At 30.0% G+C, this 19,270-nt stretch overlaps 1 protein-coding gene across 9 annotated transcripts in view; it reads left to right on the top strand.

The window, feature by feature from the left end:
• The window catches only part of Mical (Molecule interacting with CasL), a 31,284-nt gene extending 12,647 nt beyond the window's left edge, over positions 1 to 18,637 (top strand). For 6 of the 9 annotated variants that reach the window (XM_083044233.1, XM_083044237.1, XM_083044235.1 and 3 more), the window contains exons 13-29: positions 354 to 593; positions 1,897 to 2,038; positions 2,715 to 2,836; positions 2,885 to 3,109; positions 3,741 to 3,900; positions 4,162 to 4,325; positions 4,482 to 4,684; positions 4,804 to 4,985; positions 5,114 to 5,238; positions 10,470 to 11,082; positions 11,213 to 14,043; positions 14,806 to 14,962; positions 15,194 to 15,350; positions 15,763 to 15,872; positions 16,493 to 16,666; positions 17,128 to 17,242; positions 18,351 to 18,637. In XM_083044233.1, coding sequence (XP_082900359.1) covers positions 354 to 593; positions 1,897 to 2,038; positions 2,715 to 2,836; positions 2,885 to 3,109; positions 3,741 to 3,900; positions 4,162 to 4,325; positions 4,482 to 4,684; positions 4,804 to 4,985; positions 5,114 to 5,238; positions 10,470 to 11,082; positions 11,213 to 14,043; positions 14,806 to 14,962; positions 15,194 to 15,350; positions 15,763 to 15,872; positions 16,493 to 16,666; positions 17,128 to 17,242; positions 18,351 to 18,447 — 5,817 coding nt within the window. In that variant the 3' untranslated portion in view covers positions 18,448 to 18,637. The remainder of the gene's footprint in view (positions 1 to 353; positions 594 to 1,896; positions 2,039 to 2,714; positions 2,837 to 2,884; positions 3,110 to 3,740; positions 3,901 to 4,161; positions 4,326 to 4,481; positions 4,685 to 4,803; positions 4,986 to 5,113; positions 5,239 to 10,469; positions 11,083 to 11,212; positions 14,044 to 14,805; positions 14,963 to 15,193; positions 15,351 to 15,762; positions 15,873 to 16,492; positions 16,667 to 17,127; positions 17,243 to 18,350) is intronic. The other 3 variants (XM_083044240.1, XM_083044239.1, XM_083044241.1) reach the window with 3 other exon arrangements.
• Positions 18,638 to 19,270: the final 633 nt, after the last annotated feature.

The raw sequence follows: 19,270 nt of genomic DNA on the forward strand, positions 1-19,270 counted from the left end.
GGCTAAATATACAGCAATAATGTAATTGATTAGCGTAGATATCAAATTTAGAAGCTAGCAATACTTTTATAATAAACAGATATTTTACAGAAACCGATTGATCTTACATTCTTTTTTATTTTATTTTTTTTTATGTTTGTTTTTTTATAACTTTGTTTTCTGTATGTAAAATTTTGTTCTTTAAATACGGTTTAAGAGATTATGAATCTTCTTCGTTGCTAGCTTCATGCTGTCTCACAATAGCATAATTTGATATGTGATATAATATGCTTTATTGTAAAAAAGAAAAAAATATTAGAACTTACGATTTACGATTAGTCGATTCACGACTAATTCTCAAACTCGCAATAAAGGATGAAAGACAGAAAAAAATCGATGAGATCGAAAAGCATCGAGCTGAGCGCATGAAGAAGCGTCAATATTTGCGCAAGATGGCAACGCAACAATTCTACAAAAGCATGCAAATGCTGCAAGCCAACGCGAAACACGAGAAAGACGAGCCGTTTGAGGATTATTCGATTTTCTTATATCGTCAAACTGCGCCAGATTTCAAGGACAGAGTAAAAGATCTAGAGCAGAAAATACTCTACCCAGTAAGCTAGAGATCGATCATGAGTGCAGATGTTTGAATGTTTTTTTTTTCTACTCATCAATAAGAAATCAATGTCTTTCAATGCTGAAGATAACAGAATATATTGTTGATAAATATATATGTAAATATTAGGGGATTCATTCCCAATATATAATCTTGATTTTGACATGTTTATATTATCAAGGTCAAGATTATTTAGTGAAGAAGTGAGTCCCCTAATATGCATATTTACTACATTGTTTCTAGAAATTGCTCGGCATGATAGCATAGTTATTATTAACTAATTAAACTTGTTTGAAAGATAAATTGTGTATGTTATTAACTTTTGATTAATATGACGCTTAATAAGATTTTTGCAATAATATAGTTATGGACTTTTTCAATTTATTTTTGTACGATGAATCACTCTATTCGCAGTCGTACTTCGTAACTATTGCACTTATAAGATCAACATTTATATGGAAGGAAAAAGAGTATTACGAAATAAAGACAAAAAATATATTTAGAAAATAATATTTAGAGTTTATATTTTTTTTCAATTTTGATTTAATAGAAATTAATTACTTTAAATTACGTTAGTTGCATTTTTGAGTTTAAAGAATTTGAAATTAAAATACATTTAATTTAAAAATAATAACAAATATATAATTATGCTTCTAAAGTAATTAGATTATATGTCTAATTTAATTAATATCACTAATTCAACATATATATATCACGCACATGTTTAAATTATATTATTTAAATTTGTTAAGTTAGTTGAATATTTATCAAAATAATTAAATGATCTTAGAAACTCTCTATGTGCAAAGTATCTCGTAACTGATGGTACAATGAAAAGATTTAAATAATTTTATATGAAAAAATAAGTCGAAAATGTAGAATACATTTTAAAAATTGGTATAGTTAAAAGAACACAATTACTTCCAAAATATCTTGCTTATATTAAACTTTAAAACTGAGTTTAATTATAATTTATTTGAATTAAATTAAATTCTATCTGTTACTCTTGTTACGATTTATTTTATTTATTTTTCCAGAAATTTGTTAGTTTCCAATTCCAATAATAAAAAAAAATCTGAATGAAAAATCTGATAAAATCTGAACTAATCCTCGAATTTGTTTGAAAATATTGCTTTATAATTATTTTATCCTTTCCGAGAAACCCTGTATATCTATATTAGAATTGCTCTTCGTGAAATACGGTGAAATATCTTCGTGATATTTGCTTGCATTATTTATATTCCCTGTGATTTTTATTCGTTTCTGTGAAAGGTTTCTATTAATTTATCAATTATTCCTAGGACAGACAATCCAAGATACACATCGGCTACGAAAAAGGCAGTGTGGACGAAGAATTTTCGGGAAGAATAAAAAATTTTGAAGATAAACTAAAAGGGACAACATCTTCCGAGAAGAAACCTAGAGATCTTTTACGTGCCATCGGTTTGTACACACTTAATTTTTTATTCATCTTTTTTTTTTAATTCCATTGAAATTTTTTTTTGCATTTCCAATTATATAGGATCCTCAGAAAATCCGGCAACGTTAAATATTTCGAAAACGATTAACTGTAATAAAAAATATGTAAGAAGCAACGCGTTGTGGGACTTAAAAAATCTATCTAAAGCTAATAATAGTTTGACTTTTTAAATAAAAATCCCTATTTTTGATTGCTGACATCAAAGCGTTTCCAAAATGATATAAACAAAATATTTTTGTTCAAGAATTCCCGAAGTTATAATTCCATGCAATTGTCACCTATAAAAATATGAAATAAAAAATGAAAATTTTTAAAATTCTTTACCTTTTTTTATATGATCTTAAGAATTTCAAAGTCAAACTGTTTGAATAGACTTTTAAGCCCTATAATTTTGCTTCTTACATATTTTTTATTATAGTCCATCGTTTTCGAGATTTTAGCATTGGCGAATTTTTGGAGAATTCTATGTAAAGAACTACAAAAAAAAAGAAAGAGAGAGGAAACTTATATAGTTTTGAAACAATTTTGATCAAAAGAGATAGACCTTTTATTAAAATTTATTTATAGATCTATTAGGTTCAATAATAATGTCAAGCTATGTTAGATCAAATAATAAGATACTTTCGTGTACACATCTAGGTAAGATCGAGAAGACGGATTGGAACGTGAAGGAGATTGAGAAGAAAATCGAAGAAAACAAAATGGGCCGTGCCATTCGTCAGGATCGCGTAGAGAGAGTGCCAAAGTGGAGTCGCGAGCAGGTTGGCAAAGAAACGCACAATAGCACCGACATTCTCGCACTTTTTTAGATGTGTATATGTTTCATTCAGTTTTTAGCTCGGCAGATCAAGATGGAGAAGCGAGGCAACGATCAAAGGGACACCTACAGTAAGTACGCTGATATAGACAATACCCTGAAGAATATAGGGAAGAAAATCCGAGAGGGTAACGTACTCGGACACAATAAAGTTTCAGCCATGGCTGAACAATTTTTGAATAAAAATCAGGATACGGAACCCAAGCTGCAGAAATCGGTAAATACAAATCTCTTCACGATCTCCGTAGGAAAAAATGGTCAACACAACATTAGAATTTTATCTATTGGTGTATAAGTATTATATCTTATGTATATGTTGAGCATCTTAAAAAAATTCTTCTTAATTACGAAATCTTTTAAGAAAGACGTAGATCATTGTATTTTTAAAGAAATATTTTTTATTGTATTTTTTAAAATTATTTTTATTAATTGTAAAAAATATTTAATCTATTATAAATATATAGATTTACAAAATAGCATCCAAGATCGATGCGTATATCGTGTTTCAAATATTATAACTGATTATAAATTATAATTATAATTTTAAAAACTTAGAAATAGAAATTTTTTAAAAATAGTGACATTTATGTAAAAAAAATAATACCAAAAGATGTCTATCTAACTTTTGTCTAGAAAAATTATTTTAAAAATTTTAATTATATTAAAGAGATATTTTACTGGTTTATCATTTACTATATTTAATTCTTACGTGTGCACGTGCATAATTATTACATATAATAATAATATAAAAACTTAAAACTACGTTGTTAAAAAATATTAATAATATCTTTAATAATTTTTTATATTGAAAATTAATAATTATACTAAATTACAAATTATTTGTATAGAATACTAAATCCGCCATCGTGCTACCGGTGCAAGGAAGTTCGGAGATGTGCCATTTTTGCAATAAAAGGGTCTATTTAATGGAAAGACTGAGTGCGGAAGGCAAATTCTTTCATCGTGGTTGTTTTCGATGTGAATATTGCTCCACTTCGTTAAGAATAGGTAATATTCGTCTCTTTAAGATCTTAAAAATATAGGAAAACAAGAGCTTATATAAATTATATTATTAATATATTGATCAAAGCCAATATATATATTTTATATACACATATTTTATATAATAACTTGATGCAGCGATAAAAATATTAATAAGAAAACATATATACCATAAACACACATATATTAATAAGAACACATATATTGTATGTTTCAGTAATTTTATACTATTGTGGTAATAATTGTGATATTGTTTATCTTTCATAGGAAATCATACGTTTGATCGAGAAAAAAATGGAGGGCGTTTTTACTGTACTCAACACTTTGGATTATCAGGAACGATGAAGACTAGAGCAGAAAAGAAGAGAGTTAATTTGTTGAATAAAGAAAATGTACCTAATGCTGGAATTACATTGAAAACTCCAGAAAAGGTACAACATCGTACAATTTTATATAATGACATAACAAAAATACATCAACACAAAAAATACAGAAAAATTCTAAATAAAAGGAATACTTTTTGAAAGTGTTTTGAAATCTAAATTTACTTAAAAATATATTCTAATGAGCACATATGCGTGTATTAGGTCAAAATACCGTTGGAAGGCATCGTTGGACTCGATCTTCTCGATCGTGGTCAAACTCCAGAGAGAATTGAATTCGAAAATCTAGCAGAAATATCAGATCCTGAGGAAGCTCACAGTCAAATGGACGAGGACGAGTGGACAGATAGAAATTTTGGTGTTTCTACTGCAGAAATGGGATCCAGTGATGATATTTCTAATATGAGGCAAGTTATATATATATATATATATATATATATATATATATATATATACATGCATTATGCAATATTTATTATATTACATATATATAATATTTTTATGTTAACGTTTAATTTTGATACAGTGATTCTGATGAAGATGATGAAATATTTGAGGAAGCTATAGACCAGCCGCTAACAACCGAAGGAACTCTCGAGTTGGCTAAAAATTGGACACTGCGCTATTCTTATCCACATGCTACAATCGGGCAATCGGACACTGGCAGCAACGAATACGAAGACTCTAGTGATGAATATACTAGCGAAGGTATCATTCAATTGATTCAGAATCAATGGATAATCTTCTAATTAGAGTTTCTAGTTTTATATCTTATAATATATATTAATATATATTTTATATATTATAATACATATAACTTGTGATTTCTCTATTAGATGATGAAAGCGGCACTGCGACCGAAGATGAGGAGGACATACGCGCTCGAGAACTGCGAAAACAAGAAGTATGGTTGAAGATGCCACCCCGCAGCTCCGATACTGATACTGGCTCGGAAACAGAGGTGAAACATTCTGTTCAAGACTCTGTAAATCCCGCTATAGCACAAGAATCACTCATTTCTCTCGAATCTGAAGTAACAATGCCTTCAGTATCCAACATAAATGGTAGCGAATCATTATCCTGCAGAAACAATCTCGAAAAATTGCTAGAATCTTCCAACGAGGTTGCATTAACTTCTAGTGAATCAGGTATAGGTACATATAATCAGGACACTATGACTTCCGCCGATAAAAATGGTACATCTCCCAATATTATTCCGCAAACTTCCGAAAGCGTCATTTCAACCCTTTTTTCGACACCGGTCAATGCCGATGATGATAGTAACTCGAATGCAAATAGATCTTTAATTTTCTTAACAAATATTCCTGTTAACGAAGAAAACTATAGCTCCGAGTACGAAAGTTTCGTGGACGAAAACGTTCAATTAGATTTAAACGGTTCAGGAAACAGAGTCAATGACAATAATTTGCAAAATGGTATTATCAATGTTGATACGAGAAATTTGGATTTAAACCCTTTTGACTTAAGTACAAATATTAATGATTCTAACTTAAACGATTTAATTAACAATTCGTTAGACCTTTCTATAAATAATTTGAAAGAAGGCTTTGCACAAAATAATGAAGCTGATTTAGAACAAATTGCAAGAATTACACTTGCGGATACTACTACACCTTGCACCGATACAAGCAAGGATCCCAAGGTTTCTGATAACGAAACTATCCTGAATGCTGATGATACACCGAGTGTGAACGCTTCGTCTTTGAATAGCAATAGAAACTGTCCATCTTCTTCAGCATCGGAGATCTGTCAATCGATTGAGATATTGCGTAACAATTCAGCCAACAACAATCACTTAGATGACCTGGTGGAAGACTTGAAATCTAATTTACTTGAAGAAGTAGGGATACATAAACATGAAAATATCTGTGTGATTAATCAAAGTGAGATTGACAATTTTATCAACAAAAGTAAGAATGTATCTATCAATGATGGTAATAATATTCACGTAAACGATGTTACTGACAAGAAAGTCGACGTAAATGCAGTATTACAAAACGCGGCATATCCAACAGTGACAGTGACGTCATCATCTCCAACACAGGAAACACAGCTTGAAGAATTATCCTTGGACGCGAAATTATTGGTTCCTCCGAAATCGCATGACGTTTCGAATTGCAACAGCGCATTTGATAAGCTGAAGCACGATTTACAACAACGAAAAGAAAAGAACAAAGCCATCAGAAATGGACTTCGACCACTGTCGACTGAAAGTGCCCGGTTGAAGATGAGTAAATATTTCACTGATAATGAAAAATTAACCTCGAAATGTCGATCGGCACTTAAACACGAAGAAACTGATGATTCTAAAGTAGAAGTGGTGAAGTTAGATATTAAGCCTAGATTATCCGACAAGATAAATGCAGATGAAATGTTGAAGTTCTTCAATAAGACCAGTTTTTCAAATAGTTGTGACAAATGTAAAGTTTTGGACATAACTGAAGCCGCTATTAAACCAAATGAACAATTGGAAATCGATATCAAGGATGTAAGCAACGAAACAATTAATACGATTGATCGCCAATTTGATCAAATCGAAGCGCAGAGTGAGATTGATATGGAAGATAATAGGATGGATCAATTCAATTTGTCGATATTTGAAATACGCAATGACGAGAAAGAAACTACAGATGATAATTTAGACTTGATGTGTGATGAACTTGTTGAATTGCATCCTCATTTAAATGATACTGATATTGATCATGTCGATTCTCTGACTTCGAATCAGAATGTTCCCAAATTAGAGAATCATAATACAAATATCTTACATTCAGATATAGACCCAGAAAACATTTTGAAGAATGACATAAATAAAATATGTAAGGAAGAAAAAACTAATATGAATTTAAATAGCAACATGATAGATAATGATATAATTAAAAGAGAGAACTTGATTAAAATGGATTCAGAGAGCAGTATTTTAAATTTAAGTGGAGCAAATGCAGAAACTTTTTCAAAATTAGACAGAGCTGTTACAGATAACAATAATAGAGAGATAAATATTTCGAATAATGACATAGATAAAAATAAGGAATTAAATAAACATTTATTATTTGAAAATAATATACATATTAATACAATGCTGACCCCTGCTTTATTGTTAAATATTAATACGGATAAAGCTATTAAACGTAATATAATATATAAAAGTGATACTAATTTAAATGAGAGTACACCGTGTTTGTTTTGCAAAAACATTAGAGCTAATTCAAAATCATTGCCTGAATTAAGAGACATCATATGTGAGGATGTAAAAAATACAATTATCGAAGTAACAGACGCATCAGCTATCATAGATATGAAAATCACGAATGATAATTCAATGCAAAACTATATCCTAGAAGTTCCTAAAAGGCTGAAACGAAAACATTTGTCTAATGATATTAAGTTTTCTCAAAATGACACAACTTTTTACACGGAACCTTCTCCGCCTGAAATTCCAATAAGAAAAAATTCTGCGAAAAGAAGTTTGAAGCTTTCACATCAAAATAAGGATGCATTAGAGGATACATTAGAATTGCAAAATCAAACTATACCTAAAATCCCGATAAGAAAAAAGTCTTTAAAAAGAAACTTAAATAAATCTTTAAATCAAAATCAGGATGTCGAAGATATATTGAAGCTGCAAAATCTAACTGTGAATGATATTTCAAAATTATGTGAGAATAGTAATAATGTTCCTCACATTCAAAGTCAGGATGTCAAGCTTTCGGAAATTGAAGCTCAGGATACAAGAAATGTCGCAACATTACAAAGTCAAGATATTAATAATAGCTTGAAAATTCACCATCATCAGGGTGTTTCAAATATCCAAAACCACGATAAGAAAAAGAATATTGAAAAACTTCCAAAATCAAACGTCACAAAATTACAAAACTTAGATAACGAAATTAGAAAGGATACGACGACAAAAAATCGAAACATTGCAGATGTAAAGTTACAAAATCAAAGCAAAAGTGTACCTTCGACTCCGAAAATTCTTTCTACAAATCGGCGTTTGCCAAATAAACCCGAGGAATTTACAAAATCTATTTCTGATAGTAGTCATTCGAAGAAAGACAAATGCGTAATTTCATGATACAACACATTTAAGAATTTTATGATATAATGTTTTAAAAAAAACTTTGCTTGATTTATATTTATGTTTGTTTTAATTATCTCACAATTATTATCAAAGTTGATAGCATAATTTTCTATTGTTTTTTGATATAAAAAAAGCTTATGGAAAAACTATAAAAGTTTAGAAATACGTTTTTAAAAAGTAGTTAAATACATAGTTTAACAATTGTTTAATTATAAACAACTGATAATTTTCAATTAAGCTTCAGAAAATGCAATTATATAGCAAACTCTGATTCAGTGTGATTCGTGTAAAACATGAGAACTTTAATTGAAAGCTTAACTGTGTTAAAATATTATTTTAATATTAACAATTAAAAAGTTGATAAATATGCATAAAAGATTACATCTTATCACGATATTATATATGAGATTGACAAAAAAATTTGCAATGTGTAACTGTATACTTTTTTTAAAAATAACTATATGTTTTTTTTACATCAGTGATTAGTGAGATGTAAACTATTTCATACATTTACCAAAAAGTTTAATATTAACAATGAAAAATATAATTATAAACAAACTTTTGATAATTAAAAGTCTTCAAATTGAGCGAAGAATTTCTTCGTATACTAATTTGATGCTATAATACTATATGTATATTATAAATGGATTATTGAATATTTTGATGATTCTATATAAACTTTGCTTGAATGAAGTTATCAACGAATACAGATTTTGATTTTTTACATTAACTTATAAAATTGGAAATCTAGAATTATATTTCACAATGCTATGGATATTTATATGTTTCTAATATATATATTGTAATTTTGCTTTTAAATTGTGATTTTAAACTTGAGAAAACTGTGTGAGATGTGTTAATAAAGTAGACAAAAAAACAGAACACATGTGTAAAATGGCTGGTGATTGATTCTTTAATTCTCAAAGGGGATAATTTTTAATCAACTGAATAAGGAACACTAAAGAAAAGGTAATCATTTTCTTGTGTATGAATGGAGTGTTATTGAACTAATTTATCATTAACAATAACTCAAATCATTTATTAATTGTTTGTGTTTGATTTAGTGCTCGTGTTAAGAATAGCAGTTGACTCACCAATTTTGACTAATTTGTTTAAAAATTACCACCAGCCGACTACTTTATTAAATGTCTCTCTCACCACATTCTCATTTTAATTACAAAACATTCTCATTTTAATTACAAAACTTGGATTTATTATATATTACTTAGATTTATTATTATATAAATTTGATATAGACATATGCAGATGACTAAACATACAATTACATGCATACAAAATAAATTATAAAATGCATTTTTTTTAACAATGAAAATAAATCTTTTGACAAATTTTTTTATTTTTTTTATTTTAACACAATTGTGATATTCTTGATAATGCTGATGTTTTAAATTGCAATATTAAAACATTTAATATAATTTAGATAAAAATCACACATAAACAAAAATTATTTAATAATGATGTAAAATTAATTTAAATTTGTATATAAAGAATGTCGACTTATTACAGGATATTTCACGATAAATTGCTGAAACTATTCAGCTGTTATTTTTAAATGCAAAAATGACAGCTGTCAGCCACTTGCTATTATTCTAATCAGTTTTTTGAACATTTAAAAACACATAACATGGTAATATAATATAATAAATTTTAGTTTTAATTTTTTTTAAATTAATTTATTTCTTTTAATATTTTTTTAATGTAAATCCTTGAAATCATTCATCATAATGCGCAATTACTTTGACCTAAAAAATAAGTTTAAACTAACACACTTATGAAAGAAAAAAGAATTCTGTGATATTCTATAATTAAGCAAATTAGTCATAATATAATAGCACTGATTTAGGCAACATTTACAGAAGTAACAATTTTTATATTTACATACATTTTGTTAATTTACACACAATAATAAAATTACATACAACGCACACTAAGCTGAATATTAGCATATTTGTGGCTCTTCACATTCTCTTCTTCATACTAATTTACTAAAATTTAACTAATGTCTGACTCTGTACATCCGCTATATTTATATGATATTTATTCAGTTTAATGACTTTGTTTCATAGGTCGCGTCATCGAAGGAAGCATCGACCGAAGAGAGCGCGGAAAATTCTGCGACGGAGATCTCGACCGATTCGGAATTCGAGCACGATGAAGCTACTCCGACGCAGCACGAGATACCTGAGATCACCATCAACGATTCGTATGTCCGGAAAACGAGAGGCACTTATGTCGAGCCGAAGAAGGTGCAGATAAAGAGCAAGATGATCTCCTCGATCAATAGCAACCTGAAACAGGATAAGAAACAAGAGGAAGATATCGTGCAGCTTACGAAGAACAACGATATTAATGATAAGTATCAGCCAAACAAGGAGGTGAACTGTAACACGTCGGCTACCGTCGACACGAATAGCCGAACGCCTTTGCTGAACCCGCGAAAGGGGGATTATCTTCTGAATCGCACTCACTCCACCGGAGGAATCGCCTCGAGGCTCTCTTTGGAGTTGAAGAAACGTTATCTACTAGGTGGATCAGCCTTGAGCGGCTCCGTCGTGAAGTCAGGATCGGCGTCCAACGTGGACACGAAACTGAGAAACTTCACCGACGCGATTTCTCAGCACCAGAAGCTGTTAAATCCAGCGCCGGAACCTAGTCCCACCATGCAAGCATTTCTTCAAGGTAACTTTATAGGTTTTAAATAATAAATTTTTATATAATAATATAATAATTATATAATATAATTATATAATAAAATAATAAATAATAAATTATTATATAATAAAATAATATTTATGTAATTCTTTTCAAGGTACTAGTAAGCTGCGAACCAACAATGCGCCACTTTCACCGTTGTCGCCTACGATTTTATTTTCACGACAATTCTCGACCGATCGCTGTCGAAATTTATCAAACGAGATCGCCTACAAGCCGGCGAGCACTCCGATAGAAATGTTCAAGGCACAGCACTTACCTGATTTGGTAAAGGAATCTAATATCTTGAAATCAAAGACAGCACCTGTTATCTGTAATGAGTCCTTGATGAAAGACAGAGAGTTAATCGACAAACCAGCGTTTCATCAAACTAATAACTTGACGAAGGATTCTATAGAGGATACAAAGAGCTCGCAGAATAATACAGATAAGATTCTTCTGAGCAACGTGGAAGAAGCTAACGGTTTCAGACCGCGTAGTCCCCTTCACGAGACGTCCATCGTTGTTCCGCAAGTGGATTGGAATAAGAAGAAGAACGAGAACAAGGATGCCAGTTCGGATGACTTTGAGATAGATAGCGACTCGTTATCCTCTTCCGATTCCAACAAAGCTGTTGAGAATAATCAGTTTGTCCCTATAAATCTTTCGCCGCCTAGATTACAGATTCACAGCACCGATGGTGATCTTCTGCTGGACGAGGGAGCTGATCGATACAAGCATTACGATCCCGACGATGGCCAGACTTTCGAGCCGGATTCCATCGAGGTTTCCTTCCTTCAGGATCGTCGATTGATGGAGCCATCGAGCATCAATTCGTCAATAGACAACGCGTGCACTATTGAAACGTTGAATAATAATATGGAACAATTGGACTTGCGGGACGACAATAATAAGAGAGAGTGCAGCAGTTCTTCCGAAGCTTCGGCGATGTCCAACAAGCAAGATGACTCCGAAGAGAATGACATCACCACCGCGGCTTTCACCGAGACAGAGTTCTCCGAATGGGCTCACGACGGGGAGGCTTTGGTCTCCGACGATCTCCGCGACGTAGAGCTCGACATCGATCCTAATTTTATTACTGTACGAAGAAATAACATCAAGTTCACTTCCACGCCTGTCAGAATCGCCAAGGAAGAGGACACGGAGCTTGAATATTCCAGGCTCGACCAGCTGATCGATCAGACATATCCGAATAACAGCACGTCTAATTTATTGGTCAATGGCGAGGATATTAATTACATGGATACGGACAATGAGTCACTGCTGGATGACAGTCTCCAGGACGCTTCCAATATGGCGATGCTGAGAAACCGAGGCTATGTCAAGTTTGTGAATGTCAAGACTTTTTCCAATGTCCCTATTACTAATAACACGATCGCTGATGCGCCGATAGCGAGATTGGACCTGGAAAACGATTCCTACAGCGAAGAGGAAGAAGGCTTCAAGGATGCCAATGTGATCGAGATTGATCCTGTCACTATGGAGGATGTGATCGGCAAATTGAACGAGCCCGTGAATAAATCGTCAGTGAGAAAAACGGAAGTCGAACAAGAGGACGCGAAGCAGAAGCCATTGATTGAAGCTATAAACAAGGAAGTTATGTTCCAATCGATGGAGGAAGATAGTTTATTGATGATGGAGCCAGCGGAAGATACGACAACCAGTGAAGTAGTCACGATACTCGCCAGTCCGGTGAACCCTCAGGTATCTATAGTTCCTCTAGTAACGAAGCGCGAAGAAGAGCTTCCGGTTAGCAAAGCGGATTCCAACAATCCGGATTATCTGGAATACGTGAAAAGGCTGCAGTTTAGAATCGCGGAATTCAGCAACGCGAAGGATTCTATCGACGTGAGAAAATCAAAGCGGAAGACCTCGAAGAGTCTGGCGCAGACATGCAGCACGGAGATAATCGCGGAAGAGATCAAGTGTCAGGAGATAACGGCTGCGAATAACAGCAGCATCAACTCACCGGCGACCTTGAGAAAGCTTGAGGAGATCACCAGGGAGCGATCAAAGCAGAAGACTCTCATTCAGGATCTCCTGATGGACAAACTCGAGGCTCACAAGCAGAAGTCCGCTGAGAAGAAGGCTCGAAGAGCCGCCAGAGCCTCGTCCTTCACCACAATGTTATCGCCGGTGAAGCTGGAAACGTCTAATGTTCTTTCCACTGGTAACAAGTTTGTCCCTGTCTCTATAACAAAGAGTCCAGCTGACCCACCTTGCACCGAGGCGAATAAATTGCTGGATTCTCCAGTGTCTTCGCGTCCACATGAGCGATGTGATAAAGTAGAAGCCAAAGAAAAAATTCCAAAGAAGGCCGATCAGCCAAGTCAATCGCAGATGACAGTCAAAAGACCGACTAGTCTAGAGGATATCTTCAAGACGCCGATCGCGCCGCCAAGATTTAAGAACGAGGAAGCAAGGAGGACAACGGAAAAGGCTAGGCAGGACGCCAGAGAACGAGCTAGACTGAAGAGTGACGAGGATCTAGGTTTAAGCCCCGAAGATAGGATCAAGGAATTGAGGAGGAAGATGTGTCGAAGACAACTTTCGATGGATGATGCGAAAAAGGATGATACATCGGAGATTGAAAGGGCCAGTTCAAGCACGACAGATAATTCCGAGTTGAAATTACAAACCAGTAAGAGTACCGACAATATGAAGAATATGACAAAGAAAATAAATTTTCAGAAATTACCGGCAGCTAGCGCGAAATCGATGGATGAATTGTTGAATACCGCGGGTTTATCGCTTTCCGATAACAATAGTGCAATAATTAAGAGAGATAAGAAGAAGCCAAAAGATTCAGAGAGAAGAAAAAGTATTATACAAGCAGTATCGGATTTTTTTTTCAAGAAAGATCTCAGTCCATCACCTCAGAAAGAGAAGCTCTCGATGTTTCGACTAACTTCGAAATCAAAAGAAAAAGTTAGTAATATTTGCACAATTTGTTATTTATTATTTTATTATTATTACATATAAAGTGTAAAAATGTACGCAAAATATTACTTTAAAAAGACAAAAAATATGGACAATATTACGTTTATATAACGTAAATGATATCTTCTTTACTTATTTTATAATAAATAAGATTTCTGCATTTTTATTTATTTATTTATTTTTTCAAATTTTTTAAAAACAATTTTACATCTTGAAAGTTTGTATTCCACTTTTCTATGCTTTTATATTACTGAAAAGAATCCAGTCTAGCACAGAAACGTTTGCGTCGTTATTATATTTTGTGTTATTAGTTTATATGTTTTGTTTTTAGTCATAAGTTTTATTTTTGTGAACTTTAATTCATAGAGATTTTCGTGAATTGTTTAATTTTTGTATTTAATATATTATATACTTACATTTGCTATTTGGTCCTCGATTCCGTCTGTTATTTTTTTTTTTTTAACAAAGCAAATCTATAATAATTATAAATAGCAAATATAATTATCGATTTTTATAATATATTATTGGATTCTTCCTAAGTTCTTTTTTTGGAAATAGCTCTATATTCTACTTTATATTCAAATTTTATGACTGTAACATAAAATAATTATTTATAATTTTATTAATTAAATTATCTAATAATAATATTTATAAATAATTTATTAAATAATTTTATGATTGTAACGTTCAAAATAATTATTAAAAATTTTAAGTTTTTACTTTCTAATTGACATCTTGAAAATTTTTCAGTTTGACAAAGATGTCTCATCAAAATCTGATGACCTAAAAGCTCTAAGACCTAAAAGTATGTGCGAAGACATGCTTGTACGAAATTTTCTGAGTGAAAGTTCACCACCTCTGCCACCACCACCGCTTAATTACTCTACATCTACCACTCAAGTATCAGGTACGAATTATATAAATATTCTTTCTTCGCTTTATGAACATTAAACATTGGAACATGTTATATATGTTATACAATTGTTTAACTTAGCAAAGTGTGTATGTATATGTGTGATAAACAGATCTGTTTGCTATTTTTTTAATGATAATAAATATGCATGTGAATTATTTTATTCCGTCATTTTGTCAAAAGCAAAATAAAATATTATATAATATATCTAAACAAAAATTTTAGAAATTGCAGATAATAGTTTATCTGATGACGACACAAAAACAGCTGCTTTGTCGACATCGTGTACACAAAAAGTTACTGCAACTGAAGAATCATGCAGTAGCGTTCCACGTAAATCAAAGTCTGCTAAAAAAGTGGCTAGACAAGCCCAATTAAAGAGGTAAAGAAATATACTTATGTAAAAAATAAATAAAAGAATAACATGCTCAATTTAATTACTAATTAAATTAATAAAATAAAAATTTTTAGGAGAAATATTTAAAGAAATTTTACAAAAAATGAATGATACAACAATATCATAATCATTTTATTTATGATATGTTTTGAAATCATTCTTCTTGGCGAGTCTATGCCAAGTCTATTTTTTATTAATAAAAATGTTAAAATAAATTATCGTTTTTTTTGTGTTTCATAATTTTATAATTTTTATGAAATCCTGTACAAGATAATCCTTTCCAACAAATGGACGAGTTAAAATATTTATTTCATCTCATTCTCGTGCGCTTGATATACAAATGTTTAGGAAAGTAGCTTTAATTTGAAAACATTGTTAATTTAGATATATTTTAAAGATTGCGTATGGCTCAAGAAATACAGAGAAAATTAGAGGAAACCGAAGTGAAACAGAAGGAATTGGAAAACCGTGGTGTGAGTGTCGAAAAAGCGCTACGTGGTGAAGGAGGTAATATATATTCTATACATCCTGATTCTCTTGAAATTCTTATTGTAGATGTATTTAATATATACATGTGTAGATGAATCAGTAGATGTTTATTTTGTGTGCTTGAGTTAGAAAGAGAGAGAATTAATATTTAATTTTTTGTTTATTTAGAAATGTAATTTGTAAACCGTAATTTCCAATTTTTATTTCGTGTGATATACATAGATATTTAATCTTTTGTGATTTCTCATACATTTTTTTATTTTTCAATATAACAATTATAATTTATTTCTATATAATATTTTATTTTTTATATTACAAATATCAAAAATATATTTGTAATATAAGAAATAAAATATTATATAGAAATAAATTATATGTATATATAGAATGGGTAGCTAGAAATTGCCTAGATATAATATTGATTTTATTACAACATATATACAATAAAATTGTGTATATGTATAATATATCCAATAATATTGTTGATGTATTAATTTGTACGAAGGAATCTATGAGAAAAATCAAGTAAAGAATATGTGTATAATTGATGTTACGTATAGCTCATGAAATAAGTATGCATTGTATGTAGACAAGAGGGAAAAAGAATACAATCTGAGAAATGATACAATTTTATTTAGATTGTTCCAATCATGAAGAAGCCGATTTACTTAGGGAATGGTTTGATCTTATGAAGGAACGTACGGAGCTACGTAGATATGAAAAAGAGCTTCTAGTACGCGCGCAAGAAGTTCAATTAGAAGATCGCCATGAACGATTGCAACAAGAATTGCGTGAACGCTTGGCTAATGACGGTAAGTATTTGTCTTTCCAATTAATTAATTATCTATAAGATAATTACAATTAATTGAATATACATGAAAGGTTCTGTAAAAGAGATGTATATGAAATTTTGATATGATATAAATTTAAATAAAATACTCTTATAATAGCTCAAAAATATAGTACAATTAAATTAATAGAGCATTTGCAGCAAGAAGATGTTAATAATAATTCGATATTAATTATAATAAATTTGAGATTTAAGATATTTAACATTAAAAATTCTAAATTAGCGCAATCAATAATAATTTGTCATAGAAATATTTTCTGTAAAAAAATTCAATATAATATATTTTTGTCTTTTGGTAATAAATATAAAGAATAAAAAATTATTATAAAATACACACTCTGTATATGAAAAATATTACACACACATATAAACTAAAAGAGATAAATTAATTATATGAAAATGAAAAACTATGTTACTTTATAGATGAAAAGAAGACTAGGGATGATGTTAAAAAGGAAGGAGAAATCTTGACGGAAATGTTGGAGATAGTAGCAAGGAGAGATTCCTTAACCGCTTTGCTAGAAGAAGAACGACAAAGGTGGTGTAAATCATCATATTTGGCTTGCATTACTTTCATATATATAAATGCATGTTACATCTGTATTTTTAAAATGCTTTTGCATACTTTGGAGTATTTGTCTTGCATATTTACATTGTTAACTATTTTATTTATGTATATTTTCTTATTTTTATACAACAGATATATTTATTAATTGTAATCAGGAGTTATTAATATCTTTTAAATTTTACGCAGTTTGCAATGTCATCGATCAATGCCTTTTTCAATACGCAATCTACAAAACATTTAATATTGCATTATTTACTGATCATGAATAATTGTGGTAATATATACTATGCACATATTTCCTAAATATAATGTTATCTTTTCTAAAAATCTATGTATTATGTAAATTGATAAGTGTTTTTATATAATTATTATTTTGTTTCTTTTTTTCACATGTTTTACTGTTATTTTTCACTGTTATTTTTATTTTTGTTATTAATAGATAGTTTAAAAATCTTGCATGCCGCTTGATAATAATTTTTTTGTAATGCACAAAAAGAAAATAAAGTTGTTAAACTCTGAAAAATTAAATCCGGATTTCTGAATCGATTTCAAACGCTCTAACAAGTATATAACAAATATATATTATTTTAATTATGTTAACTATTAAATATATATTATTAACAAAAATTATAAGAATACATTTTAATAATATATATATTTATGCAAATCTCTGTTGACATTTTTTAATAATTTGTAAATATATATAATGTTGAATTATTTTGTATTATTTTAAATGAAAGTATACGATCTTAGAAAATATATTATAATAAATATTTAATCATTAAATTATATATATATTATAATTTTAGTAGACTAATAAATTAATAGTAATGCATCTAAATTATTCTATAAATTCAAACTTTCCTTTTGATTAAATAACTAAATTGAATATTAATATGTTTTGGAAAATAATAGTAACATATTTGCATAAACATTTTACTCAATATTTTATATGCACACACAACTTTAGCAAATGTTATTATTTAATTAATACAACTATGTTTACATATATAAATAGAATATATATATATATATATATATATATATATATATATATATTATATATAATTTTTTTTAGGTACCAGAACGAAGATCGAGACCTCGAAGCTCAAATGCTAGCTAAAGGCCTGAGATTAACGCCAATAAAGAAATGTGGCACTAAATATTCAGTCTAAAATATGAGAGTTACACTGCTGTATATATATATTTCTGCTACAATTTTTTTATTGTAATACTAGAGAAAAGTATAAATATGTATACGATTGTAAATAATTTAAGCTATTATCATATGCGACATGGAATTTGAAGATAGAAGAATCATGTATGCCTAGAACTCTTCTGCCTGTTTTCAATATATTCAATATATATGTAAAAAATAAACATATCTTTTTTACACAAATATAACTGTTTATTTTTAACGCAAAAATAAACAAAGTATTTATTTAATTTCAAGTATTTATTTCGATATATAATTTAATGGTGAATAAAATGTATAATATTATATATCATAATATGAAATAAGCATATAATAATTTACAAATAGTTGTTGGAAAATGCGATATTGGACATAAATAAGATTTAGTTTTAAATTTCTTTGCAAAATTTATAATAAATATTTACTTTTTCTCTTTTTTTTTATCTATGGTTCGCCATCAAAGAATTATGAATTAGTTTAGCAATCGTTCTTTAGGGTAATGAAAGGTCTGTTCTAAATATGAATCTATATATATATATATATAATATAATACAGATTTTATAATTAAATACATTTAAATATTAGAAAATTTTGATCCATTAATCAGAGAAAGAAATGTTTGTTCCTTTTGTCTTGAATAAAATGATTTTAGGCATCGAAACGCCAAATAGAATGCATCTCCCACTTTACATTTCATATTTCCCGCGCTCTACTACTTTGCTCCGATTGGCGGAAGGGAGCGTCTCTACCCACATCGAACGATACTAACGCGCGCTTCACTTCACAGCGTCAGTCGCCTTTAG

Source organism: Prenolepis imparis, unplaced genomic scaffold, assembly GCF_030444845.1.
Source record: "Prenolepis imparis isolate NDT839.2.m4 unplaced genomic scaffold, iyPreImpa1.0 SCAF_8, whole genome shotgun sequence".
In the NCBI taxonomy this organism is placed as follows: domain Eukaryota; kingdom Metazoa; phylum Arthropoda; class Insecta; order Hymenoptera; family Formicidae; genus Prenolepis; species Prenolepis imparis.